The sequence below is a fragment of the Balaenoptera ricei genome, chromosome 10 (genome assembly GCF_028023285.1).
Source record: "Balaenoptera ricei isolate mBalRic1 chromosome 10, mBalRic1.hap2, whole genome shotgun sequence".
NCBI classification, from domain to species: domain Eukaryota; kingdom Metazoa; phylum Chordata; class Mammalia; order Artiodactyla; family Balaenopteridae; genus Balaenoptera; species Balaenoptera ricei.
The window spans coordinates 92,283,986-92,311,827 of NC_082648.1; the positions used below are offsets into that span (position 1 = coordinate 92,283,986).

The 27,842-nt window shown below is 44.9% G+C and overlaps 1 protein-coding gene across 2 annotated transcripts in view; it reads right to left on the minus strand.

The window, feature by feature from the left end:
* Nucleotides 1-27,842, minus strand: part of SYN3 (synapsin III) — a 447,953-nt gene that overhangs the window by 367,987 nt on the left and 52,124 nt on the right. For both annotated transcript variants that reach the window (XR_009505225.1, XM_059934822.1), the window contains exon 3: nt 23,911-23,968. Coding sequence is in view for 1 of the 2 variants with exons in the window: in XM_059934822.1 (XP_059790805.1) it covers nt 23,911-23,968 (58 nt within the window). In the remaining variant the exon portion in view is untranslated. The remainder of the gene's footprint in view (nt 1-23,910; nt 23,969-27,842) is intronic.

Here is a 27,842-nt window from a genome sequence, read left to right on the forward strand (position 1 = left end):
CTCCCCACAAAGCATCTGCTGTGCTCCAAGCTCAGTTTTCTTGCTTAATCTTCCCCCACAGCATTCATCCCCCTCTGACATAAATATTTCCGTCCATCCTAATTAAATATTTAATTGTCCATCTCTCTCACTAGAACAGAAGCTCCAGGGGGCAGGGATTTTGTCTGTTTTGCTCAGAGCTCTATCCCAGCACCTAAACCAGTGTCTGGGGAAACAGAACAGGTGCTCTGTAAATATCACTGAATGAACAGATGCTCATTTTGCAGATGCCAAAGGTGAGGCCCAGGGAAGCAGAGTGACTTTGTCCAAAGTTGCAGCCTGAGATCCAAACCCAGGCTGACACCCTTCACATTGCACCGAGTGGCTTATTCGGGGTGACTCGTGTCCTAAATCGCAGAGCTCTCATTTTTACATCTTCCAGTGTCTTCTCCACGTCAGTATGCAGTGTCTGCTGGGGAAGCCTACAGGCCCCTCCTTCACCACTTTGCTTCTTCTAACTGCCCTGTTGATGGCAAGTACTTGGCAGGTGGCCCAAGGCCTGCTCTCAGCAAGAACTGCTTCCTGTCGGTTTCCCAGCAGAGGCCGTGTTTCCAGCTCCGAGGGCCTGATGGGCTCAGTGACTTCCTTGGCTGGCATCTCGGGGCTGAGCTCTTTTCCACCAGTACAGACTCACCTTGCAGACTTTGAAAGTCTGCAGACTCATTCAGTGGACACTTCCAGGGGAGGAAATCTTGTGCAGAAGCAGCGCTGGGCATCTCAGCCAAGGTCTTGGTCATTGGGTCAGCGAGTGCTGCCTGGCAGTACTGCCCGCCTCCCATGCCAAACCCCCAGCTACACAGGCAGATGCAAAGGCACCTCCGCTCATCAGAAAATCATAATAGTCCAGTGTGTGTGTGTGTGTGTGTGTGTGTGTGTGTGTGCGCGCGTGTGCGCGCGTGTGCGTGTGTGTGTGTGTGGAGAAGGCAGGGAAGGGAGAGAAAAAACATAAAAACATGTCAAAATATACATTAAAATGAAGAAAAATAAAATGATAAAACCTACATTCCTAAATGTTCAAGTAATGAAATATCCAAAATTAGTTGGCGTTTACCACATTATTTTTAAAAAAATCAACAGCATTGATCTGCAGTTTACGAAGTGTTTGGTATATAACGGTTTTTAGAACTGAACCACATGAGTTTGAATCTGAGCTTTACCCCTAACTTGCTGTGCAACTTTAGGCAAGTTAGCCTTTCTATGCCTCAGTCCCTCATCTGTAAACGAGGCTAAGAATGGTACCTTCCTAGGGCAGTAGTGAGCATTAGATGAATTAATCCATTTAGGAGCCCTCAGCAAGGTGCCTAAGTGAAAATAAGTGAGTAATCAATGTTAGCTATGATAGTTATAGTCTTTAATTTGATCATTACAATGACCTCTTGATACGAGGGTAGGCATTAACATTCCCATCAGCGGATGAGAAAACTGAGAAACAAAGAGAGCAAATGACTTGGCCAAGATCACAAAGCTACTGAGCAAGAGAGCTGGAACTTGAACTCAAGTCATCCATTAATTCATTCATTTAACAACTTATTTTTGAGCAACTACTGTGTCTGTTACTTTCTCTGATGACACAGCAGTGAAAGTACCAGACAAAAATCCCTGTTATCATAGAACTTGTATCTAATGGGGGGAGATGGACCATTAACAATAAATAATGTGTCAGGAGAAGAAAAACAGAAGGCGGTCAGGAAAAGTGGCACTTGGTCAGTGATATGAGCAAAATGAGGGAGACCATACCAGTAAGGAGGGTGGTTTTCTAGGCAGAAAGAACAGCAAGCACAAAGGCCCTGAGGCCGGAACAAATGTGCAGAGTTCAAGGAACAGCAAGGAAGCCCTGCCTGGAACAGGGCTAGTGAGGGCATGAGTGGAAGGAGACAAGGTCAGAGAGGGGACGATGGAACAGATCGTGGTAAGGATTTTATTCTGCATGAGACACTAAGATGTTAACACCATCACCATCCTCATCACCAACATCATCTTTACCAATGTCAGTGAACCTAACAATTCATCATCTTCATCATCATTATCATCATCATCACGTTTGGTAATGCAAGAAGTCAAGGAGTTGAGTTTGAGAAAAAGCACCAGTGGTTGTGTCATCCTGATTTTTAAGGAATTTCTTAATGGCCAAGTTTTGTTCTCCAAAGCCTAGAAGTACATGTGTTAGGGGTTAAGGTAGGGTTCTGGTGGCTGGCGGCCAGAGGATCCAGGCATGCCCTAATTCTGCCTGGACAGTCACTCCTTCCTGTTCATATTCCCGAGAAGCAACAGCACCTGATAATCAAAGTAAAACATCCATTGTCATTTTCCCTCTGCCAGGGAAAACTTCAAGGGTAGGGAGAGCTTTTGATAATGTCCTGAGGATAGAAAGAGTGTTCACTGAAGGAGACAGGGAGAGGGAGGAGGAGAGGAGGGGGAGGGGGAGAAAAATGGAGAGAGAGGGTAAGGGGGAAGGAGGGGGAAGAAGGGGGAAGAAGGGGGAAGAAGGGGGAAGGGGGAGGAGGGGGGAAGGAGGAGTGTGAGGAGGAGGAAGAAGCTTTAAGGGGGGACAGAGTGGTGGGACCACCAGAGCCTCATCTCTTCTCATCTCTAGAGCTTTTGTAAGGTTGAGAGACCTAGGAACAAATTTTGCCACCTGCAACAAATTTTTGCTATCTCTGACAGATCGGGCAAATGTTCAGAGATTTTAAGACCACGGCTTAGCTACACAGAAAAGGATGATGGGTCATGTCCCCTTGACATCTACTTCTCATTGTTGAGCTGGGTTCCATAGGTTTAAACACCATTCTGCTGAATGATCAGAAAAGTGTGTTTGTTTATAGGATTAAACAAAGCAGGTGTGAACGTCTCCCCACATTTCTCCAGATGGATGATGGATGGGTTGTAGATCGGGGTGCAGAAGCAGAGTCCACGTTTGGCAGTTGTTTCACAGGTGGGTGCGAAACTGAAGGTGAGAAGGTGACTGTGGGGCTGGAGCTTAGGGAGGAGTTGCTTGGGGTGGGATGAGGCTAGAGATGCAGCAGGCACGACCTTGTACCACCATGGGAGGGGAGATCCTGAAGGAGCTTAAACAACACTGATGTAATTTAATTTCTGTAGATTTTTTTTTCCAAATTGAAACTTGTAATGTGATGACAAGAACAAATGTTCTAGCCTACCTTAACATGCTTTCCTTTATTTAGTTTTCATTGTACACATCCAACACCATTTTCAGCACTGTAGGAAGGAAAAAAGCATTCAACCTTCCTTTTCTACCTGCTGCAACCCACAGCGTGGGCGTCACCTCCTCTCCCCAGGGCTGCCTCCCAGCTGTCTCCCCTCCCCCCTTCCCTCCACTCAATCCAGTCTGCACATCCAGGGGACCAGGGTAAAGCCCTGCACCAAGATGAGGACTGGCCACTCCCTCTGCTTAGGCCTCAGGAAATCTGGCTGGATTGGAACCCCAGACATGGAGGCCCTGCTGCCCTCCAGCAGCTTGGGCTTGGTGCTGGACACTTTGGAAAGACCAGCAGGGTTAGCACTCAGGGTGCTAAATGCTGTGAAGAAAAATTAAGCAGGTGACACGACACAGAGTGATTGAGAAGTGTGCATGGGGGGGTGCCATGTCAGAGAGGGTGGCCAAGCACCTCTGAGAAGGTGACATTTGTGCGAAGAACCTGAATGAGCCATGTGGATACATCAGGAAAGAGGGTTCCAGGCAAAGAGAAAAGCCTTGAGACAGGGTGTGCTTGCTTGAGTTTTTTAAAGTTTGTCTTCATTGTGGTAAAATACCCACAACGTAAAACTTACCATTTTAACTGTTTTTAAGTGTATAAATCAGTGTCATTAAATACATTCACACTGTTGTGCAACCACCACCACCATCCATCCATTCCCAGAACGTTTTCATCATCCCCAACAAAACCTTTGTGTCCATGAAATAGTAACTCGTCATCCTCCAGAGCCCCTGGTAACCATTATTGTACTTTCTGTCTCTATGAATCTGACTATTTGAGGTACCTCATATATTGTGGGATCACAATATTTGTCCTTTTATGTCTGGCTTATTTTATTTAGAATAATGTTTTCAATGTTTGTCCATGTTGTAGCCTATGTCAGAATTTCCTTCCTCTTAAAGGCTGAATAATATTCCATTGTATGGATATACCACATTTTGTTTACCCGTTCATTTGCCAATGAACACTTGGGTTACTTCTGCCTCTTGGCTCTTGTGAATAATGCTGCTATGAACATGGATTTACAAACATGTTTGAGTGCCTGCTTTCAATTCTTTTGGGCATATACCCAGAAATGGGATTGCTGGGTCATATGGTAATTCTGTTTAACTTTTCGAGGAACCACCATACTGTTTTCTACAGCAGCTATATTATTTTACAATCCTACCAGCAATGTACAAGGGTTCCAATTTCTCCACATCCTCGTCAAGACTTGTTTTCTGTTGCTTGATTTTAAGGAACAGCGCAAGAAGGCCAATGTGGCTGGATCAGAGTAAGCAAGAAAGACAAAGGCAGGAAGAAAGTCAGGGAAGTCTAACCATGAAGCGCCTATAGTCATGGGAAGGACTCTGGCTATTACTCAGAGTGACATTGGGAGACTTTGGAGAGCCATGAGCTGTGAAGGGTCATAATCCCATTTATAATAAGGAAGTTAAAACCTAATGCTTCCAGCTCCAGAAGCGTGGAGCCTCCAAGGCTAGCACAATACTTTTTTCTCCCAGGCTGCCCAAGGGTTAAGTAAATGCAAACACGGGTAAATGCAGTGAAAGGAGATATTTCCTTCCCCTGGCAGACACACCTGATGTAGGAAGCAGACTCCTGCTCCCTGGGAATGAGAGGCCTGGCCACACTTGTGCTTCAAGAAGAAAATGAACATCGCCTGGACACGAGATGGCTTAGCACTTCCCATGTCAGTTTCTGAGAGCTACTGAACAGCCTAAGGCCCCATCTGTTTTCAATCTTGTTAAAAAGGGCCTCGTGTGCTGGCGCCTATTTAAAATAATGCACACATGGAGTTTCTAAGATGAAGAAGAAAAAAGGGCCAGGCTTTCCCTGCCGGCACAGCTTATGTGTTTATTTTGGAGCAGGCTTTGGGAGTTCTGAGACAAGACGCAGCTAATTTCTCTTCCCGGGGTTGATTTGCAAGTCCCCATAGGCTTTTGCTCCAAGCATTTAAGGCAGCTTGGTATGAACCGGTCACCCCTTCAAAAGTCCACTGTGAAATATGTCCAAATTAAGGCTGGGCTTGGGAAAGGGGAACCCAAGGCCATTTTCTTTCTTGCAGAAGGGTTGTTTCCCCGATTCCTTTTCCTCAATAGAGACGTTTCTAAAGGCTGAGTTCTCCTTTCTCAGATGCTCATTTTCTTCCCAAGGAGCCACAGCAGTTCCAAGACAGCATGACCCAGATACAGCCAAAGCCAGCATGAACCTAATCCCCAAATGGGGATCGCAAGGGGCAGAGTCAGGGAAGAAGAGGCCCCCGCAGTCAATGCACTCCCATGTAGAGAAGCAAAGGCAAGGAGGCTTTTCTCTGTCCACATTCCACAGAGCAAACAGCCCCTCTGAGCTGCTGAACCGATGACATTCTTGAGTCATGATGGCACTTGCATGTCCAGTGCCACAAAGAGATATAATGGGTCATTTCTGACCCTGCAGGCTAAGAGAAACCACATCACAAATGTAGAACCACTGCACAAGCTCATCAACAATGGCCCCGCATGCCTGTGACTTTATAACTAACCTCCCCTAAACCTGGAGCAAGGGAAGTGCGAAGAAGATACAAGAGCAACAGGGTGAGCGTGTCCGTGGTGGCCCAGCAGTGAGGGCTCCTATCATTTTCTGCTCCTTCACACCAGCTTTGACTCTAAGGACCCAGTTGACATTATTTTCACTTGGTGGTAGCAATGACCGGTGGCAGTGGGGGCAATGGTTATCCCAGTAGGAACAATGGTAGAAACAGCAGCAGTAGAAGCAAAGGTAGGAAAAGCAGTGGTTGTAGTCTTTGGAGAGGTAGAGACAAAAGTAGTGATAGTTCTAAGAGCACGACTAGTAGTAATAGGACTGGTAATTGTATGTGCTGTCTTGGTAGTTCCGGCAGCAATACAGTAATTATAATATAGCATATTTATAATCCAATATCATTAATTATATTTATATTAGGATTACAATTTATAATAGTTTGTTAAGCATTTACTATATGCCAGGTACTGTTCTAAGGGTTTTGCATGTGTTAACTCAGTTCTGACAGTAACCTCATAAAGTAGGTCCTATTATCATTATGCCTAATTTATAGCTGGGAGCACTAAGCCACAATGAGATTAAATATAATTCCCCAAGGTCACACAGCTGGGAGGTGATAGATCAAGAATGCAAACCCAAGTGATCTGGCTCCAGGATCCCTGCTCTTAACTATTCCCCTAGGCTTCTTCCAACTCCGTGGCAGAACCCAAGGCAAGGGGACAAGCAGGATGGAGGTAGTGAGAGAGTTACTCCTGAAGAGGCTGTCTTTGGAGGGGCCTTGGACACTTTCTGGAGGTTCAAAGGTTCAGGGCCTTCCAAGCTCTGCATCAAACAGAGCAGTAATTTTTATTTTTCAATTTGCTTAAATATTGGGTTTCACATAAGATTTAGTTAGAAACAAAAGAGTTCTGTTTTAAAAGACTGTTAAAAAGCAGCAGTGTGGTGAGGCTATGGAGTCAGATAGGTGTATTAACCAAGTCTTCTTTTCTGTATTCTGATGCTTTGACATTTTGGGGCTTCACTGACCCTGGATGGACTGCCTCTCATAGAGTTAGCCAGAAACTAGAGAGAGTAAAAGACTTGCCATAGACAGTGCCTGTCAAATGGAAGACAACCAATCCAGAGCCCACACTGCAACCACCTCCACTACCAGGCTCTCACTCCGGGCCACTATCCCCCTGTCCCCTAACGCCCCGTAGCCAGGTACCAGAAAACCAGGGACAGTCCCTACACCCCAGAGCCTGCTAAAATTATTCAAATTAGCCAACCCTGAACCTGCTTGCCATGACTTGTCCTTTCCTTTCCGCAAAAACACAGTAAGGCTCTTGCTCACATTTCCCCTTGCTCCCTCTGCTGCCTGACTAGCTACGGTGCCTCCCCTGCGGCCCCCACATCGTGGCAGGCTGTGCCCTCTGCTTTAGGGTACTATGAATATAATACACTTCTTCCTTCGTGACAGTCATTTCCGTGTCTGCGTGTCTTACCATACTCAACTAAGACAAACCCCAGGTAACTTTACAACAGTAGGCTTGGTCCAGCCCTTTAGGGTTTCAGCTGACTCTGGGCCTCTGCTGGGCTGCTGGGTGCACAGTCACTTACTGAGGTGGGCTGTGTTGGAAAGATCACTGAGCATGAGGTTCCTATTCCATTCGGAACTTCCTCGCTATGGGATCTTGGGGAAATCAGAGAAACCTCTGCCTTGGCATCTTTGTCTGTAAGAATAAAGAAGAAGGTCCCTGCCCCGTCTCTGTCCCGAGGCAACTGTGATGACTAAAAGGGAGAGCGAAGGTGAAGTTTCTTCGGAGTGGTCTGGGAAGCCCACATCATCATAAACTGAAGTACCACCTCCTGTTTTTAGGGTACCTGCACAAAAGGTATACTCTTGGAGCTGTTTCAGTCTAGAACATGGTTCCCCAACCTTGGCACATTGACTTTTTTTTTTTTTTTTTTAATTTATTTATTTATGGCTGTGTTGGATCTTAGTTTCTGTGCAAGGGCCTCCTCTAGCTGTGGCAAGCGGGGGCCACCCTTCATCGCGGTGCGCGGGCCTCTCACTATCGCGGCCTCTCTCGTTGCGGAGCACAGGCTCCAGATGCGCAGGCTCAGCAGTTGTGGCTCACGGGCCCAGTTGCTCCGCGGCATGCGGGATCCTCCCAGACCAGGGCTCGAACCCGTGTCCCCTGCATTGGCAGGCAGATTCTCAACCACTGCGCCACCAGGGAAGCCCAAGGCACATTGACTTTTGAGCTGGATAATTTATTCATTGCTATGCAAGGCTGACTTGTGTACTGTAAGATGTTTAGCAGCACCCCTGTCCTCTACTCACAGATGTCAGTAGTATCCCCCTGTTGTGACAACCAAAAAGGTTTCCAGGCGTTGCTAAATGGCTCCCGGGGGCAAAATCACCCCGGGTTGAGAATTATTGATACAGAAGGGATGAGTTAAGCTCTCTCCCCTCTTCTTTTTTCTCCCTCCACCTCTCCCTCCTCCTCTTCTGCTTTCCCCTCTTCCTCCTCCTCCTCCTTCTTTCTCTCCCCCCCACTCTTCTTCCAAAGATGATCACAGTTTGCAACCCTAGGTACCCCTGTGGAACAGAGCAGGGCTCTAAGGACATGACTGGAAAACAATTGCTCTAGTGGACAACTCCAGAAATTGCCAGAATAGAATTCAGCATTCTGTTGTCAGTGGGTCTTGGTTTCATCCCCATCATATATTTACCAACTCAGCTCATATGGCGGGATCCAACTACCTTATCCATAATTTACCATCCTTTTTAAGTAAGCTCATAGCAAACCCACAGAATGTGAGAACGGGAAGTTCCTTTGGGGTCACCCAGTGAGTTTCATCTCGCTGCCTGCTGTGTGGAGAATAATGAGGCTGCTCAGCAGTGGTGTCTGTCGTGGCTGGAGGGGAGGACTAGCAGGTAGAAAACACTCCGTGCATCTGCCAGTTCCTCCTCAACAAATGAGTCAACCCAGATCCCAGGTCCTCCCTGGTTTAACTAAAATGAACCAAATTCCTACAATGTGCTGAACACAGTAGTACTGCTATTACTATCTTCATTTTGCAAATACAGAAACTGAAGCTGAGAACATTGCGTCACATGCCCAAAGTCCCACAGATAATAAGAGGTAGTGCCAGGATTTGATCCCTTGCTCTTCTGATCCAAGGCACAGCTCTGTCTATCACATCAAACTGTCCTGAAATATCTTTCTTCCGGAGCAACAAAAGATTTTCCTCCATACAAGTAAAACACTATAGAGTGGTAATAAGAATTAGTGAAATGAGCTTGTTTACTTTCAGATGCTTAATGCCATTTCCCAATAAATACATGCAAAGAGCAGTTAAAGTGAGGATTAGAAGAAACCAGAAGCCACACAGAAGGGTGGTAGGGGTAGCAGATGCGTATCCCAGAACGAGGGGTGAGTTAGAAGTGTGAGTCAGGAGAATGTGCTTTATAGAGTATGGGCTGCTTGGGAGCCAAGAGTTCAAATCCTGGCTCCGCCCATTGTAAGCTGCCTTGCTGGATTTCTCTGAACCTTAGTTTCTTCTGTAACAGTAACAGATAACTCCAAAGACTGTGAGGTTAAAGTAACGTTATATATACTAAAATCTTGGTAGAGCATCAGGTGTGTAAGTGTGTGTAGCAAGTGCTTAATATTTGGGAGTTATTTATTATTATTATCACTATTATTGGTATTATGAAATACTAAATTTTGTGAAGGTATTTAGGGGAAAGAAGCATGGCTCTAGACTGATTAGAGGACCCCTCCTAAAAAAAAAGGAGTGGGGAGAGAGTTAGGTTTTAGAGAGATGGGTAACTGGACAAACAGGTATATGGATGGATGGAAGAATGGACAGATAGATATTCATAGAAATATTTTTAGAAACAAAGATGCAGAAGGGGGAAAGCCACTATCAATAAGAGACCATCTGAATTAAGCATTAGCACCTCCAAAGACCCTTGGAGGCACCACTGAGCAGAGAGAGGAAGAGAGGTGGTGAGAACACCACTCTGGTGCCTGGTTAGGGAGGGCCTTGGTGCTGCCTAGAGACTTTGGCCTTCATCCCATAGACATCGAGGAGCCGGGGGCATGGAGAGCAAAGGGAGTCAGAGAGAGACCAACGCAGTTGTATAAGAATAAGCCAAGTGAGACGAATGATCAAAACCTCGTTCTGTCCAATGAATGCGGAGATGGGGGCTCCTGGCACTTGGCTGGCCCAGCCTCAGGAGGTTCAGCCCCTCTGTTTCCCCTGCTTTTCCTGGCAGCCAGAGGGGAGGGCTGCCTGTCTCCTCCCTGTCTGGACAGAATGTAGGCCCTGAGGTGGGGTGGGTGGAGAGGTCATCTGGTTTGGTTCCATCTCAAACAGGGTGAGAACCCACCCAGAAGCTCATGAAGGAAACCTGAGGGAGCAAAGAAAGTTCCAGAAACACAGGTAAAGGGAGGTCAGAAAATCCAGATGGGCTGCCTGTGGTCTCTGAGAAAATCAATCTGAAAAAGTGCTGTAGGCTGAAGGAAGCAAGTCTTTTTTCCAGGCCTGGCTGGGCAGCAGGTGAGTCAAGGGAACTGGGCTTTGGAACCAGGCAGACACAGGTTCCAATCACAATTCTGTCTCTAACCCCACAAATACCTACTTTACCCCTCCCAGCCTCAATTTCATCATCTGAACGATAATAGGACTAAATATAGCAATGTGTGAGAAGCGTTAGAGCCATGAAGGGCACATAACTGACCTTCAATAATAATTTTTCTTCTTTGCTTTAACATGCACGCAGAACCCCCAAAATGCAACTCGATGTCCCTTAATGGGACTCAGTTCCACTTCCCATTTGGCACTGCCCTCTTATCATTGCCAGGTTCTTCCCCTGAGAATTCCCAAAGCCTGACTTGGCAAGAAGGAGACAAGCTTGGCTCTACTGTAACCAGCACTGTGACCTTGGGCAAGGAACACCAGGTAATTAGCCATGGTTCTAGAGAAGATCGAGACAGGCAGTAAGATGCAGGGTCAGTTTTATGGGCGCCAGGGCTTCTGGAGCATCCACATCTCAGCTCTTCCACCGACCCCTGGGTGGCCTTGGGCAGGACACTTAACCTCTCGAGCCTCAGTTCCATCAGTATTTCCTTGGTGGGGTCGTGGTGAGGATTAAATGTATACAGGAAACTCAAGACAGTGGCCGACATGTTGTGTACACCTAATGTCAAGCATTGCTTTACCTGTATCGTTGCTGTCAGATTAGTGCTTTACCTGTGTCATTTACCATGTAAAAGAATATTTGGGTGACGACTGTTTCCTGGGAAGTTCTTATAATAGGTCCGATATTTTCTCTGTAGCTTTTTCATTTTCCCCTACTTCAGAAAAGTTACACAAATATTTATTGAGCACAGATTATGTATCTGGGTACTCGAAGCACCTACTAAGTACCTAAATTAAGTGCCCAGTAGTATCATGCTACCATAACACTGTGTATCTTTTACTCATGGCTCCTAATCAGTTTGTAATTATGGTGTGTGTGTGTGTGTGAGAGAGAGAGAGAGAGAGAGAGAAATCAATTATGTGATTAATATCTGTCCCTCTCATTAGATTTTAAGCTCTATCAGGTAGAGACTACGTCTGTTTTTAACTGCCATTTCAGCCCTAGCACTTACCACATAGTAGGCACTCAGTAAATACCTGTAGGTTGAATAAAGATACTGTCCATGTTCTCTATAAGCCCAGAGTCCAGAGGGAGTGGTAGGCAGGTGAAAGGGTAATTTCAAAGCAATCTGGTAACTGTGATGGTAGAAATATGCATGAGGTATGTGAGAGCACGGTTTAGAGGCACCTTGCCCTGCTTGAATAGAAGCAGCTCAGGGGAAGCAAAATAGAAATAACGCCTGAGCTAAACCTTGAGGAAAGGTAGGCAGGAGCTAACTCGCAGAGGACCATGTAGGCCAAACTTGGGTCCCACGGAGCAAGTCTAATGCACAAGCCAGAGCTTACACAGAAGAGGAAATTCATCACGTCCTTTTCAGGTTTTACTTCTCCAGGATACGCCTTCCCAGGTAAAACAGCATCTGGAGTCAAACTGTGAATTCCAGCTCTGCCACTTATAAGCTGTGTGGCCTTGAGTAAGCCACACAACCTCTCTTAGCCTTAGTTTCCTCATCTGGAGAATGGGGGAACTTGCAGCATCTACTCTTCATAGGGTAGTTACGAGGATAAATAAACTAATCTGCAGGAAGTGCTCAGCGTGTGCCTGGCATTTAGTAAGCACATGATTAGACACTGGTTATTTTCACTAATCCCTTCCGAGCCCAGGCTGCACAGCTGTCACATACATGACAACACCATCTGTGGAAATTACCTTATGTCACCCTCTAAACTCCCTGAGAGAAGTGGTCCAAGACAGGTTCAGCTTAGGCTGAATTTTACTCTAAGGAAGCAGTGCCTTAGGAAAGCTTCTATGTGATGTTAAAGATACACATTGTAGAACATATAAACTCATTCTCAGATACCAGCCTCTCCTTTCTTTCCCAGGGTCTAGAAAAGGCAGCCAGACTGGAGATGATCCGAAAGAAACCATTTCAAAGCATACATCCTGTTTATGTGTCGGCCACACTCCCCACCTCTAGAGATTCTGGTCAGGGTGGGCTGGGAGATTCCTTAGACAATCTAATAGATTAGTTTCCAGTTTAGCATAACAGCTAGACAGATTTTTGCAGTGAAGTCATCCAAGTCAATTAAAAGGCATTTTTCCCTGCTGTGAGTTCAGAAGTCCCTTTGGTTTATTCCAGCTTTCTGGGATGTTTCATAATACGTTCCACCCTGGGTTAATTAATAACTCTTGATTCCTACTGAAATGCAAAGACCGAAATCCTGTGTGCAAGCACATCCGGGCAGGGGCTGCTGACAGGGCTGGGGTGAGCCCAGCGGGGGCTCCTCTCATCAGGGAATGAGCCAGACCCCAAATAGTGGAGATGACAGCAGAGCTGGCAACAAATGTAAAGAGCGCCTGAGCAAAAGCTGAAGGTCAAAGCTGAAGGTCAAAGCTGGAAAAGTGGTGTGTGGAGGGGCAGAAGGAGGTGGAGGAGGGAGAGCGTAAGCGGTTGAAGGAATCACAAGGCCAGAGATTAGGCTGGTTGGGAGAAGGTCGGAATGTGGATGTGAAGTGGGTCAGAGCAAGTGGCCGGGACTAAGCTGGTGAATAAGATGCAGTTGACCGTGTTTTGCTTTCATGCAATGCCAGCTCAAACACATCTTGTGGGTTTGGTTCCATCCTCTCTGTTTATAAGGAAAACAGGTCATCCCTTCTATTCTCAAATACAAGTTACAGGTATGAGAATGAAGCTTAAAGAGCTAAAGAACACATGCATTTTATGAAGTTCTTTCCATGAGCCTCCTTCTCGAGCATGATATTCCAGGATATGATGTTTTTTCACCCCAAATCCAGAGCTGAGTTTCCCTGCCTCCAGTCTCATGCCACCAATCCTACCCAGTCCATCTTCTAAATCCACTATCAGCATGTACATCCTAAAATGAAAACATGATCACATGTTTTCATGTCATGTTGCCATGACCTAAAAAGTTCAATAAATATGCCCCCACTCCCTCTGGGACACGATTTCTAGCCGCATGCCTTGCCATACATAGCCCACCCCGAATAGAGACTGTTCTCTATGTTCTTTTCCAGGTTCATCTCCTACAACCCTTTTGCATACTCTGGTCATTTCCCCTATATGTGACAAGTTGAGATTTAAAACACGCTCTTTAGTGGGAAGGCCTGATGTGCACAACTGCACCCTTCCTGGCCTGAGCTAAATCTCATCCCCAAGCTTCTGTGAAGTCTTTCCAAAGAGTGTCCCAAGGCAAGGTTGACAATCCCTCCCTCTTCTGTGCTCCACTATGCTTTGCACAGAACTCTGTGACAGCCCTCACCACAATGTACAATAGTCACCGCCCCCAATGTCTATTTTCCACCAGAAGGAGAACCCTTTGAGAGTGGAGGGCTCTGTCATTAAGGTCACATACAAAGCAGGTTCTCAGTAAGTGTTTCTTGAATGAAGGAGCAGTTAAGATAAGACAAGTTTTGTTTACTTTTTTATTACACATCCCTCAAGAAATTAAAGGGCTTACTGAGCTCTCCTTCAGAACCCTTACTTTCCATTGGAGTCTCATCTATCTATGATACTAACAGGGGGCAGGGCAGATGTTGATGGAGTGGGGTGGCAGTTAGGAAGGGTAAATTACCAAACTTGGCAGGTAGAGGCTAAGGAGCTATGAGCAGCACTTCCCAGGGCAAGAAGATGGACTCACTTTCATGCCCATTGCTCCTTTCTTCTCATTGCTGGTTAAGGTACAGCTACACCAGGAAGGTGGGTCATGAAGGATCATCCAACTGGCAAAGCAGTCCCTGTTGCACTTAGAATCAGCAGGGTTCATCCAACCATGGCCTCAATATCCCCCCCGCTGCACTGTTTGGAGCCCGCCATTGGCTATCAGTGGGGGTGGGCTCCCCCCCACCCCCACTCTCAAAGAAGAAAGCCTCTTGCAGGTAAATGTGGAAAGTATGAACTTCATGACTAGAGAATTAGATTAGTTCAGCTGGTATTAAAACCATCAGAAGGGACAAATAGTTTCTTCAAAGGGGAAGACAAAAGGTAGCATTGGCAAGTGGAGAAATGTAGTAGGAAAAACAGTGACATGGGAGATGGAAACCTGGGTTCTCCACGCTTTGCACTCCAACAATAATTTGATGTGTGTGCTAGGAATAGTCACTTCCCCTCTCTGAACCTCTGGATTAGATGATCTCCAAAGTCCCTTTCTGGCTCCACCCTTCTATGACTGTACCACATCACCCAATCACTCAGACATTCACTCAACATTCACTGAACACCTTGACCAGGACCTGTGCTACCTGCTATGAAGGAAAAGCTAGAAGTTTACACCAGGTGCCAACTGAGTGCCATGTCTCAATGGGAAATAATATTGGTTATATATATATATATGTATCTCAATTGATATATATATATCTCTCAATAATAAAAACACACATACAAACATGAACTGTTTATATGTCTCATCCCCCAACTACACAGCAAAGTTCTTCACAGAATGGATTATATTCTTTCCATTTCTGAATAATCCCACAGACTGACACCTAGAAACTACTCAGGCAACATGTGATCAATGATGTGAAGGTGACTGTAAAAATAGCTACTAGCACTTACGCGGCACTTTCTGGGTACCAGGATCTGCTTTGCGTTCTTCACGTGTGACAACTTATTTCATTCTCACAACAACTCTACAGGTACATATTGTTGTTGTTGTTACTATTATTATTGTTTTCATGTTACATATGAGGAAAATGAGGCGCAGAGAAGTCAAATTACTTGCTTAGGGTCACTCAGGAAGTAGCAGAGCTGAAAGTCAAACCCAGGTGATCTGGCTCCAGAGTCTGAGCTATTAACACTATTCACGTACTCTAAAAATATACAGCTACACTTAAACTTAAAGACAAACAGCGAACGTTAACTCTTGGGGGAAAACAAAGAATAAACAGACTTGTTAACAGGGGAACTATGCAGCGATAAGCCAGAAACATCAAATGATGAGTCAGAGCCATTAGGATTAGTCAGGAAAGGAGGAGTCTTTTGCTCAAGAACATCTCTTAAGAACTTGTAATTTATCCAGTAGATCAATCGAGTAGGGTGAGATAGGAAGGGATGGTGGAATGACGTGCTCAAAGAACCTAAGCAAAGAGAAGAAAGGCAAAGAACTTGAAGAAGGCAAATTCAAGATCGAACACACATACACTGATAGATCTACTTTGGTTAAGAACTAGGACCCTGGAATTGGCTGAACCTGGGTTCAAATCCCCGGTTCCCCACATTCTTATTAGCTGTGTGACCTTGCCTGGGCAATTTATTTAAGCTCTCTGAGCCTTAGTGTCCTCAGCAACAGGAATGTTGTGCAGGTTAAATGAATTAATGCAGGGGAAGGATGTAACATGGGCCCTAGCATACAGTCCATGCTCAGTAAGTTTGCTACCATCACCATGATTATTGTTTCTCCATTTCCCTATTGTCTTCCTAAGTCAGTGAGCCTAAAGGTAGGCCAAGGATGGTCATAAACCCACATCAATCAATGCCATAGTTAAGGAGAGAAACACTTGCTCCTCTAATGAGTTATGTTTCATCTAATAGTCCTAGAGTCCCACCTGTTTTTTTTTTTTTTTAATTCCTCCAGCTGGTTCTTACATTTGAAAAGAAAAAAACCCTCCGTGGAGACCTGCACGCTTTTAAAAATAATACAAAACAGAACGTCTGAGGTCAGGGTAAGCCAAGCCAAACAAATAAATCTTGCAGGATTGTGTTAACAAAACAAGGCTTAGTAGATCAGAGCAGGTAGAACTCTGCCGGATTCAGCCCTGCAGAGAAACACCAAGCTCTGGTGAATTTCAAACACAAGGAGGTCAAATAAGAAGATCAAATTATGGAGCACTTCAGAGTTCAGCATCAATGCTTGGGCTGTAACCAGGAGAGCATTCTGTGCAGGATGGTCTCCAGAACCCATGAGTCGTGTAAAGTCCTAGAAATCCAGACCCAAAGGATCTTACAGATCATCTGCACAACCTCTATGGAGGGTAATTTGTCACTATCTATCAGAATTGTAAATGTCTTGAGAGGCAGACTCTGAAATGAACATTAGCCTGCGAGAGGTTCATTAAGGAGCGCTGGGAATCACCACCACTGGAAGGGAAGAAAAGAGAAGGAAGCAGGACTGGGTAGAGGGAGAAGTTGGGCTGCACTGCCGTCTCAGCAGACATCTCCGCCAACTCCGCAGGAGCTCTGAAGCTGGGATGGCCCTTCAGAGTTGTCTCAAATTGGGGTAAAGGAGCTAGGTCTTTATTCCCTGTGCCAGCCGAGGTCCCAAGAGATGTGCCCTTGGGCAAGGCAGATCTTTTCATCTGAGTGAGGCACTTCAGAATGAGGGCTGACAGCTGAGGGCTGTCTTCCGGTATCAATTCCAGCAGCTGGGGGAAAGTACTTCATTCCTCAAGGTGCATTATAGCATGCACTACCTGCGATACTTTTTATAACCAGTTTTTCTATTCTAGATAGGAATCCTATGGCTATACTAACTGATGCTTCAAATGAAATAGGTTTAGCATTGTTTATAATAGTAAAATTATGGAAAATAAATTGTGGTATATCCGTATGACAGCACCCTTGGCAATCATTAACAAGAGTGAGACAGCTCTGCACATACTTTCATGGAATAAACTCTAAGATATACTCGATAGAAGGGTGTGTGTGGATGGACTGTGCCGCTCACCGTCTATTGCCGTCAGCCCCACACCCATCCTGTCCTCTCCTGCACTACGGGGGCTGAAGGCCTAACTCTACACTTCCCAGGTTCTTTCGACACACAGTTCCAGCTAATTTCTACCAATGGGAGGCATTCAGGTAAGAGTTGACGTCAGGAAGATGGTGGCAACTACTGCACTTCTTATGGTAGCAACAGAAGCTTCACAACAGCAACAGCAGTTAAAGCAGGTTGGTGGCAATTCCTGCAGCATCAGTGGGAGTGCAGGCTCATGTTCTCCACGGGCAATAGTGGCAGTTCCAGCAGTGGTAGTGACAACAGTGAGTGTAGGGGACTGCTGTTGCTCTAGGCAATATGATTTCCCCCTTTGACCCATTTGGAATCAATCTTCCTTATTCAATACTCCTCTGAAATACAATGCTTTATGTTTTTCTGATCAACTACCATCTATGAAAAGCAAAGGAAAATAAACATATATGTGTATTTGATTACTGCATTTAAAATTTCTCTGGAAAGCTGCCCAAGGAACAAGTGATAATGGTTAAATGAACTGGCTAATAAATAGTTAAATGATAAGTCAAAGAGAAACATTGGTGGGGGCAGGGTTGGAGGTAGACTTTTCACCAGATGCCATTTTTTACCTTTTTAATTTTTGACTATTTGAATATATTACTTTTATGCAAAAAAATAAATAAAAGAAAAAAATAATAAAAGTTATATCTGATTAGGTACATACATTTCCTGTGAAATATTTCCCAAATTAACCATCCAGTTTCTGCCAGAGCATTTCCAACACAGGGACTCCCTACCTACCAAAGGGATGTGGTCTATTCATCATTACTCAGCACTGCTGAACAGTTTCTGTTTATACCAAGTTGAAATCCATCTTCTTGCATGATGTACCATTAGCCGGAACTCTAATCCCAGTGAAATAATATAGGCTGGTGGTTCAGCACACATGCAGATGAAACCTGGGTTCAAATTCCTCCCCCATCACTCATTTCAAGCAGGATGTTTAACCTTTCTGAGCCTTAGTTTCTTCATCTGCCAAACGGGGAGAGTCATAGTACCGATCTCAAAGGGTTGTGGAAAGGTTGGAGTAAGATTATGCATATAAAGTGATTTAACCAGTACATTTGGTTATTGTTCTTGGTATCTACAACACCAGCAGAAAAATGCAGTGGATAAGAAGAGGACTCTGAATTCAGACTGCTGGGGTTCAAAAACAAGCTCCTGCCAATTATAAATCAGGCAACCTTTGGAAAACCACTTATTCCCTCTGAGCCTCAGTTTCTGTAAGATGGAGGCAATGATAGTGCCCATACCAAGAGCAAAAAGCATTTATTCTTATCTTGTAAGTACTCAACATATGGTAGCTCTAACTCTTTTCAGCCACTCATGCAGGTGGTGGATAATTGCAGAGAGTACAGTGGGTCCTACCAAAGGCCTCTCTTCTCTGGACTAAGCATCTCCAGTTCCTTACACTGATCTCCTTTGCTTCTCTCACTCCAGCCACTCCCTTAAGAAGGCATTCCAGGCTGCTACTATTCCCTCCTAGTATGACGGTACAACTGGATCTCTCACTGGAGTCTGGGTAGAATATTGTGTGAGAGAGTTTGTGTGCTATGTGTGTATGTGTGTCTGCCATCACCTTCCTGGATTCTAAATGCTGTACTTTGATAATGCAGCCTGAAGTGGCATCAGGTTTTGAGGGAGTAACAACTATAACTATAGTTACTGAGCTCTTAATATATGTGCCAGAAACTATACCAAGCATATGACTTACACTGACTTACTCACTCCACACATTAACTCTAGGGGGTAGAAATTATTATCCTCATTTTTCAGATGAAGAAGCTGATGCTTAGAGATGTTATAAGTGAAAGGTCAACCCAGCTAAAATATGGAGCTGAGATTCCATCCCCAGTATATCTTACGCTGGAGTCACAATCTTAATTTCCACATCATATTTCTTCTCACGAATATTAAGAATTTGTTCAACTCAAATTTTAGGTCTTTTTTTTTCTCATGAGATTTTAATATGCTAAGTCTCCCCAGTCCTTCTCCTCTTCAGCTGAGCTTTTGAATAGGACCTTATATTGTATCCTTCTTCAGTTTGATCGTATCAAATTTAATCCAGCATACTCTCTCTACCATTAACTTCAACTCATTGGCAAATGTAATTCAATAAATCACAGTTAAGAAGGAGCTGTAGAACAGAGCCAAAGGCAGAACTCTTTGGCAAAGCATTAGATGTATTTCTTTCAAGGTGAATTACTATCAAGTAGTCATTTCCTAATGGGGGTAATGTCCAACCTGTTACCAATCCACAAAACCGAATTAACTAACATCCAACCCCCACTTCTCTATCTCACCGACAATTATGTCTTGAAATATAACATGGCCTTTATAACAATATCTACAGTTAGGGTCCACGCTAAGAAAGGTTGCCCCAGAAAGAATTGTGGATGGTAGGCTGAAGTAGGTATGAAAAATATATACATCATGGTCCTGAGTGTTTAACTTATTTTAAGGGAGAAATTCCACCTTTGCTCCCAGCAGACAATTAAGTTGAGTAAATATATAAAGGGCAGAAGACGAACAGGATTTCAACCAACAGCCTTCCCTGGGATCCATATGCATCTACCTAAACCCATCTCAACTCCAATATCACACAAGGACAGGACTCCAAAGGAGCCACTGGCATTCCTATGTAAATCTGTGGCTTGTCCAGCTTCAGAAGAGAAGGATCTTCACCTTCTCCAGCCTTTCTTTCCATCTGCTGGAGCAAGGCACTGCCATTCCTTATGCTTTGGTACCTCCATTAACACTGAGGAAAGACTGACTATTATAATTTCAGCATTTTTTATTAGACAAGAATGAAGCCCAAGGCTCTACCTCACCAAGCCCTAGTCTGCTCGTCTCAGAACTGTGAGTCTACTTGATATTAATCCATTCATCAACCTCACTGCTGAGTCCCACAGAGGGGTGACTTGCACCTGTGGAGAAAGAGACCCTTTGCCTCAAGTATAAACAGAGGAGAGCTTGACATGCCAACCACCCTGGCCGGAACCTCTCAGGCCCTGCTAGGACACTGCTGTGAGGCCCTGCAGAGCCAGCAGGGCATTCTGGGTAATAGGATGCAACACGAGGCAGTTTCCCCGACTGGCCTCCCCAGGGTTTCTTGATTCCTGGCTCTGCAAAAGCTGAGGCAAACAGTTTTTGAACTGGGGGGGAAGAGGGTGGAGAGAAGGGCCAGAGGCTTCCTCTAGGCTGACCACAACTAACTCATTTGCTCTGTCCAGCAAAACCCAGACAGTGCATTTATCTGGTTAATTTGGTCCTTAGTTGGGAGACAGAATTCCAAAATGTGAGGCCAGCTCAGACTAAACAGTGGCTTCCATCCTAAGACTTTTCCTAAGCGCTAGAGGATGCATGTGAGATTCCTAGGGGGTTGCTTATGTGACCCACCCATCGATCCAGATGGGAAAAGACAAACAATTCAGACTCTAAGATGAGTTAAGGGAGGCCTATCTTTCAGGGAAAAATGCCCAAATGACCTGCTAATTGGTCTCTTGGCTAATTTTGCCTTCTGGCTGCCATGGAGGGAGATGACTAGAGATCAAGATGACTGTAAATTAGCCAACTTTTTCCAGCATGATTGTAGCCCTCACAGACTGGCTGAGTGTCACCAGTGTCCTGGGTGAGTTATTCTTAGGGCAATTCTCTCTGATTCTCCTGCTTATAGATTTTACACCCGTAAGTTGGGCCAGAAGAATCGACTTGAGGATATGGGGAGGGGGAAGGGTAAGCTGTGACAAAGTGAGAGAGTGGCATGGACATACATACACTACCAAACGTAAAACAGATAGCTAGTGGGAAGCAGCCGCATAGCACAGGGAGATCAGCTTGGTGCTTTGTGACCACCTAGAGGGGTGGGATAGGGAGGGTGGGAGGGAGGGAGACGCAAGAGGGAAGAGATATGGGAACATATGTATATATATAACTGATTCACTTTGTTATAAAGCAGAAACTAACACACCATTGTAAAGCAATTATACTCCAATAAAGATGTTAAAAAAAAAAAAAAGTCCCTGGGGGTTTCACAGATGAGATGAGACAGCTAGCAACTGAGCATTTACCAGATGGTGTATGGAAAACTCAGATTTTTGAGGGAAGATTAAGGAAGAGCAATTTATCTCCGATGGAAACTGACAAGCAGCCTGGACTCTGTGGAATCCATCAGTTAGTCATCCTGCAAATATTTGCTTCCGCTCTAGTATACGCCAGGCCCTGTGTTATTTAACAGAGTGAGATCCAAACAGCTAACGTCCCTACCCTCACGCAAATAATACCACATCTAAATATGTGGTTAAAAACTCAGATAAGGGCTAGGAAGGAAAAGTTGAGGTGCCATGAAAGGGAATAACCAGCTTACCTGATTTAGATTGGGGTGGAACGGCTCAAATAAAGAATCTTTGAGAAAGGAATTTTAAAGCTAACACTTTAAGACTCTAATTTGTTTTTTTAGAAAGATCACTCTAGTTTTAGTACAAAAAATAAATTGGAAGTGGATGAAAAGATGAAGTTAGGAGGCTGTTGATTAGGAAGATTGGATGAGAGCCAATGATGGTTCAGCCAAGGACCTAGGCAATGAGAACGGAGAAAAGTGGGTGGACCAGAGAGACGTGGGACGTGGAGTCCACAGAACCTGGTGAATGGGTGTAGTGGTGGAGGGAGAGGGAGGTATCCAGGAGACCATGCAGGTTTCTGGCTAAGGTACAAGGTAGATGGTAGCACTCTGCACTGAGAGAGAGAATTTGGGAGGATGAGTAGGCTGGGGCCAGGGAAAGACAATGTGTTCACACATCATTCCATACCCTGTACTTCCAGTCTCCTTACCTTTGCTCATGCTGATTCAGTCTCATGCACTCTTCCTGTTGCAATTGCCACTTGTTGAAATACTATCCATCCTTTAAGACCCATTTCAAATACCACCCCCTCCTTGAAGTCACTTCTGACTCCCTCAAATAGTTGTGGCCTCTGGTGCCCACAGCACTGAGTTTGGACCTCTCTTTTCCTGGATTCTACCTGTGTTAGGTTCTGTGAAGAGTTATCTTGCCTCCCTTCCTAGACCACAAGCTCTTCGGGACAGAGCCTCTGCTCCTCTATCCTTGTTCCCCACGTGTTAGCTAGCTAGCATAGCAGACATTTGACAAATATTTGTCAAGTGAGCAAAAATAACCTGCTCTTTGCCATGGAAGGAAAACCAGTAGACATTGGACTGACTTGAAAGCCACAGGATCAAATCGAAATTCAAGCTGTAGGTGTTTTAATACTAAGCCAACTCAAATTTGATGCTCAGAAAAGCTTTCTGTTCTTCCAACAGACCAAACTCAAAGAGTGCTGTAAAAGTCACACCTCTCTATTTTTTTATCGTGCTTTTCTGAGTTCCTTTATAGCAGGAACCTTTTCTATCTTATTAATTGTTTGCCTTTGATGATGAGGATGATGATAAATGGGTAACATTTACTAAGTGTTGATATATGCCAGGTGCTGTTCTAAGTACTTTTCTTGGACTAACTCATTTGATCCTCTCGGCTACCCTGTGAAGTTGATGCTATGATTACCCCAATTATACGGATGAAGAAACTGAACTTCAGAGAGCTCAAGTATTGTTGAACCAACATGACACAGTTGGGATTGGAACCTAGAGTCTAGCTCCAGAGCCCATGCCCTGATGTGCCCTTCTAAGGCCAAGCACGGTGCTTGGTACTGAAGCAAGTGTTCACTGAATGAATAGAAGGAGCCCTGGATCTGGAGACCACAAGTTCTGGTCCTAATTCTGTCACTGACTTCCACTGTAGCCATGGGCAAGTCTGTGCTTCTTTCGCTATAAAATGAGGGGTATGGATGTTGATACCAGTGGTAATAACAAGAGCCAGTATTCGAGATTCTAATCTCTTTTGAAGCTTTACATAATTTAATCCCAAGGAAAATGAGACACAGAAAGACTCACTTGCCCAATATCTAGAAAACAAGGGAGCCAGGATTCAAACCCATTGTGCTCCTACATTGTGCTTCCTAGCCCAAGTGGTTCCAAGGAGACACCTCAGGGACCATGGTGGGGAAAGGAGGGAGGTGGAACAGGATGGAGCAGACAGACTTTTGGGCTCCCTATGCCCGTTTCCATCAAAGAAGCTCTACGTGTCTCAATTTGGTAGAATGGGCTCCTACTTGCGATTTCCTTTGAATAAAGGTTCTGCTGTTAAAACAAAAAGGTTGAGGGGCTTCCCTGGTGGCGCAGTGGTTGAGAATCTGCCTGCCAATGCAGGGGACATGGGTTCAGGCCCTGGTCTGGGAGGATCCCACATGCCGCGGAGCAACTAGGCCCGTGAGCCACAACTACTGAGCCTGCGAGTGTGGAGCCTGTGCTCTGCAACGGGAGAGGCCACAGTAGTGAGAGGCCCGCGCACCGCGATGAAGAGTGGCCCCCGCTTGCCACAACTAGAGAAGGTCCTAGCACAGAAGCGAAGACCCAACATAGCAATCAATCAATCAATCAATAAATCTTTAAAAAAAAAAAAAGAGACGGGGGAAGGAGGAACTGTTGGTACAGACCATTTTAAAAAAAAAAAAAAAAAAGGTTGAAAACCATTGGACTAAATAATTCTGGAATTTAAGAAGTCTCCCAAGTATAAGTCAGGATTTTTCTGGTAATCTTGACTCATTATAGTTATATAAGATGGGGACAAAGGTTGCTCCTGGGAATGGCTCCAGCTATAGAAAAAGTCACGGCTATAGCGCAAAAGCCTCAGCTCCAACCTACCTGTTCCACTCGGATCTCAATCTCTCCATTCACCTTCTTTCCATGGAAATACTTGGCCCTGTGAAGGAGAGGAAGAAATCTACTGAGTAAGGATGCAGACTGCTTCACTCTTTTCTCCCTTCTCCCAAAGGTCTTACCCCCAGAGGTGCATGTCCAGACACATTCCCCACCTTCCTGCTCTCTCCCACCTAGACAGATGATTTTCTCATTCTTTATATGTATTGTGTGAGAGAGGGGAAAGAGTACAGGATGGGAGGATTGGACACCCAGGTTCCGGTTCTGCCAAGCTGCTTTACCTCCCCGTGTCTCCGTTTTATCCTCTGTAAAAGGGAGATAGTTATACATGCACGATATATTTCTAAACATTATTTTAAGGATCAAAAGAAATAAAGAACCCTACGTAAATAAATAACGCAGAATTCTTTTATTGAGTTACACCCTATGTGATCCATAAAGGATGTATTAAATTGCTCTATCCAACTACTCATTTCTTTATTTGTCCATCTGTCCAATGAAGCAGACCTCATCTGTCCCTTGGCCCATCCATCCATCCAACCATCCTTCCATCACCTTTCCTCTACACCCCTGCTTCTGTCTTCCCATTATCAATAAATGGCATCCCATCTACCCATCACTCAAGGCAAAAACCTAGACTTCATTCTTGTTACCTCTTTCTCTCTCCCTATCCGCATGGATTCTACATTCTAATTATATCTCAAATCCATCCACTTGCCCATTTTTCTCTGTAAGCACCCTAATCTTGACCTTAGTCATCTCTTTTCTCATATAAATTCTCTTTTCATACTCTACTTTTCTTTCATAGCACTTATTATAATTGAAATTACTTGCAATTAGTAACTGGGTTTCATGCCTGTGTCCAACCAAACTATAACACAATTCCTCCAGGCCAGGAACAATCTACTTCACTCATCATTCTATTCCCTACCAGAATGCTTGACACACAGTAGGAGCTCAATTAATATTTTTTGAAAGAATAAATGACTGAAGAGACAGATGGGGGAAAAAATTGTTGAATACTTACTCTGTGCCAAAAACTGTGCTATATTCTTAGTCTTTCTCATTTAACACAGCTACCACCATGAGGTGGGTATTATTATTTCCATTCCATAAATAAGGAAACTGAAACCCAGAGAGACGAAATACTTTGCCTAAGCAGCTTTAATCCTGGACTTCCATTGCCACATCAACGTTTTTTTCTCAGCCCTGAAAAATAGCAGCAAATGTTGGGGTGCTCCTGGGTTTAAATGCCCTCCCACAAAGCAAAAGTAATACAAGTTTCCATCTGCTCTTTTTGGCTGTTGGTATGATGAAACTAAGAGTTCTCAGTGATTTGCTATAATCTGAGCACTGTGTTAAGCATTTCCATAGACTTTCTCTGGGGCACAGACAGCTCTTTGCTCCCAATCCCAATTCTCCTCTTTGCCTATAGTGAGAGTGTTTATAGACTGGCACCAAGAAATGTATATCCCAACTCTCCATTTAGCTAGGTAGGACCACATGATTGAGTTCTAATCAGTAATGTTACATCCAAGAATCTTCTGCCTAGTTTCTTCTTCTTTTCCCTGGAACATCGATGTTGCCACCTTTTTTCAACCTTCCAGATTGAACCTTTGCTACAGATTCTCTGACCAAGCTGCAGTCTCTCTGCTTCTGAAGTCTATCCACACTTAGCAGATGCCAGTGGAGTTCATCTCTTTCCAAGACTGCCTGAATCACTGACTGATGGCTCTAATATTAATGCCACTTTTTCTTATAATGTTGACTGGCTTAGATGTCAAGCAGGTAGAACTTTATGGGAACAGGAGTTGTTAGTGTGACTTGAAAGCAAGATTTGTTTTTTTTCTCCCAGGATGGTCTTCAACAAAATGTGTGTGCAGCCAGCCTCATGCAAAGAGAACCTTTTCATGTAGTTTGTGAATTTTATGAATCCTTAAAGGTAGTGCTGGCAAACCCCAGGCCCTGGGATAAGCCCCCCTCTAATATTTGTAGGGCCTGGGACAAAAGAACAAATGGAAGCCCATGTATCATATGCCTGATATTTAAAATTGATAAAGCTAGCAAACATTTAAATAAAACATGCCTGTCTTCCTTCCTTGACCAACACAACTTCATAATGGCCTGGAAGGGTCAGAATTTAAACTTCTCAGAATTCTTGGAGATCCACCCAGAACATGGTGGCATGGGGGTTGCCAGCTCTTGGTTTCCATCGTCCTTCCTAATTCTCCTCCCACCCTCCTCTCCTGCATCACTGGGGCTTCTTGTGCATGCTTGTGGATGACCCAGCCCACATGGCCAAGCTTCATCTCCTCACCCACACCCCCATCAACAGTGCCTTGGCCATGTCTGGGGATGATGGATCAGGGAATTGGCCTACACAGGCCCTGGAATTGGGCCTGGGTCCCTATGGGCAGGGATTTCTACAGGTCTGGGTACCCACTGAATGATCAAAGGGTGCAATTTGCAGGGTCCTCCTTTGCTGTCAGGAGTATAGCTAGTAAGGGCCAGAGTATGACTTAGGGCAGGGGTCCCTGTCGCTTGGGTTTACAAGAAGTACTGGATGATCCTGGGACCTCAGGATGGTAACTAATGAATAACATCACTGGTATACTGGAAAAAGCATGGATCTGGAATCACAGAGGCTTGGGCAAAATCTTAGCTCTACAACTCACTGCATGTTCCAAGACAAGGAACTTAACCCCTCCAGGTCATAGTTTTGTCATTTGTTAAGTGCTGATAACATCTGCCAGCCAAGGTGTGGTGAGAAATTCACTTGACCCTGTATGTGAAGGGCAGTAAGTAGAGTGTGTGGGCTCAGAGCCAGACCACCTGGATGCAATCCCAGCGCCACCACTCACTCACTGTATAACCTTGGGTAACTCATTCAACCTCCATGTGCCTCAGTTTCCACATCTGGGAAGCGGGGATAATCACAGTAACTATCCCACAGCGGTGTTGTGAGGATTAAACAAAACACGACGTACAAAGCACTTAGAATGGTTCCTGGCACAGAGTAAGCTCCAAAGTATACAGCCCAGGGCCTGAAACAGAATCAACAATGACAGCAAAGAAACCACCGAGTGTTTACGCTGTGGCTATGGGTGCGGTATGCGGGGACCCACAAACAAACATAATCTTACCCTCATGGGGGTTACAGAACAGAATTACAGTTCATCTCACTTTGATCTGCTCCGTTAGCGCAGTAAGAGATTGGTGATGATACTGATGACAAATAGGCGGCACTGGTACAGAAGGCCTGCAAGTCCTTCACATCCCTCCTCCTATTGTATTGGCCCCAGTGTCCACCCTGAGGAGCGGCAGGGCCAGGACTAGCCCCCACAGGTTCAAAGTCACACAGAGCCTCTAAGCAGCAATGGTGAGTTAGATCTTGTGCTTAAAGATTTTCAGGATTCAGCTAGACCCTCTGGGACCTTCATGATCTGGACCCTGTTAACCTATGGCCCATTTCTTCTCTGGTTTTCAGCCCACCTACTGCACACACTCAACCTCCTGTGATTCCTATGCTTTTATGACTCGGAGCCTTTGTGTTTGCTGTTCTCTCCTTCTCTGCTTGGTTACCTCTTTCTCATGTTCAAGATCCCTGACTACTGTTTCCTTGAAAGCACCCCCCTAACGAGGCTAGGTTAGGTGTCCTTCCTCTGGGTTCCCACGGGGCGCTGTACTTAACAACCATATAACACATATCACTGTGTGTTGGAATGACATGTCCCCTGCCCCCGTACACCTAGTCTGTGAGCTCCTGGAAACCTGAAACCGTGTCTTAATGCTCACTGAATCTCCCGAAAGCGGCACAATGTGCCAGGGCACAGGCACATGTTTAAGGAATGTTTGCTGACTGGGTAAATGAATAATGTTTCCAGGGATAGGCCATGGGGCATCCAGTGCTCCAGCTG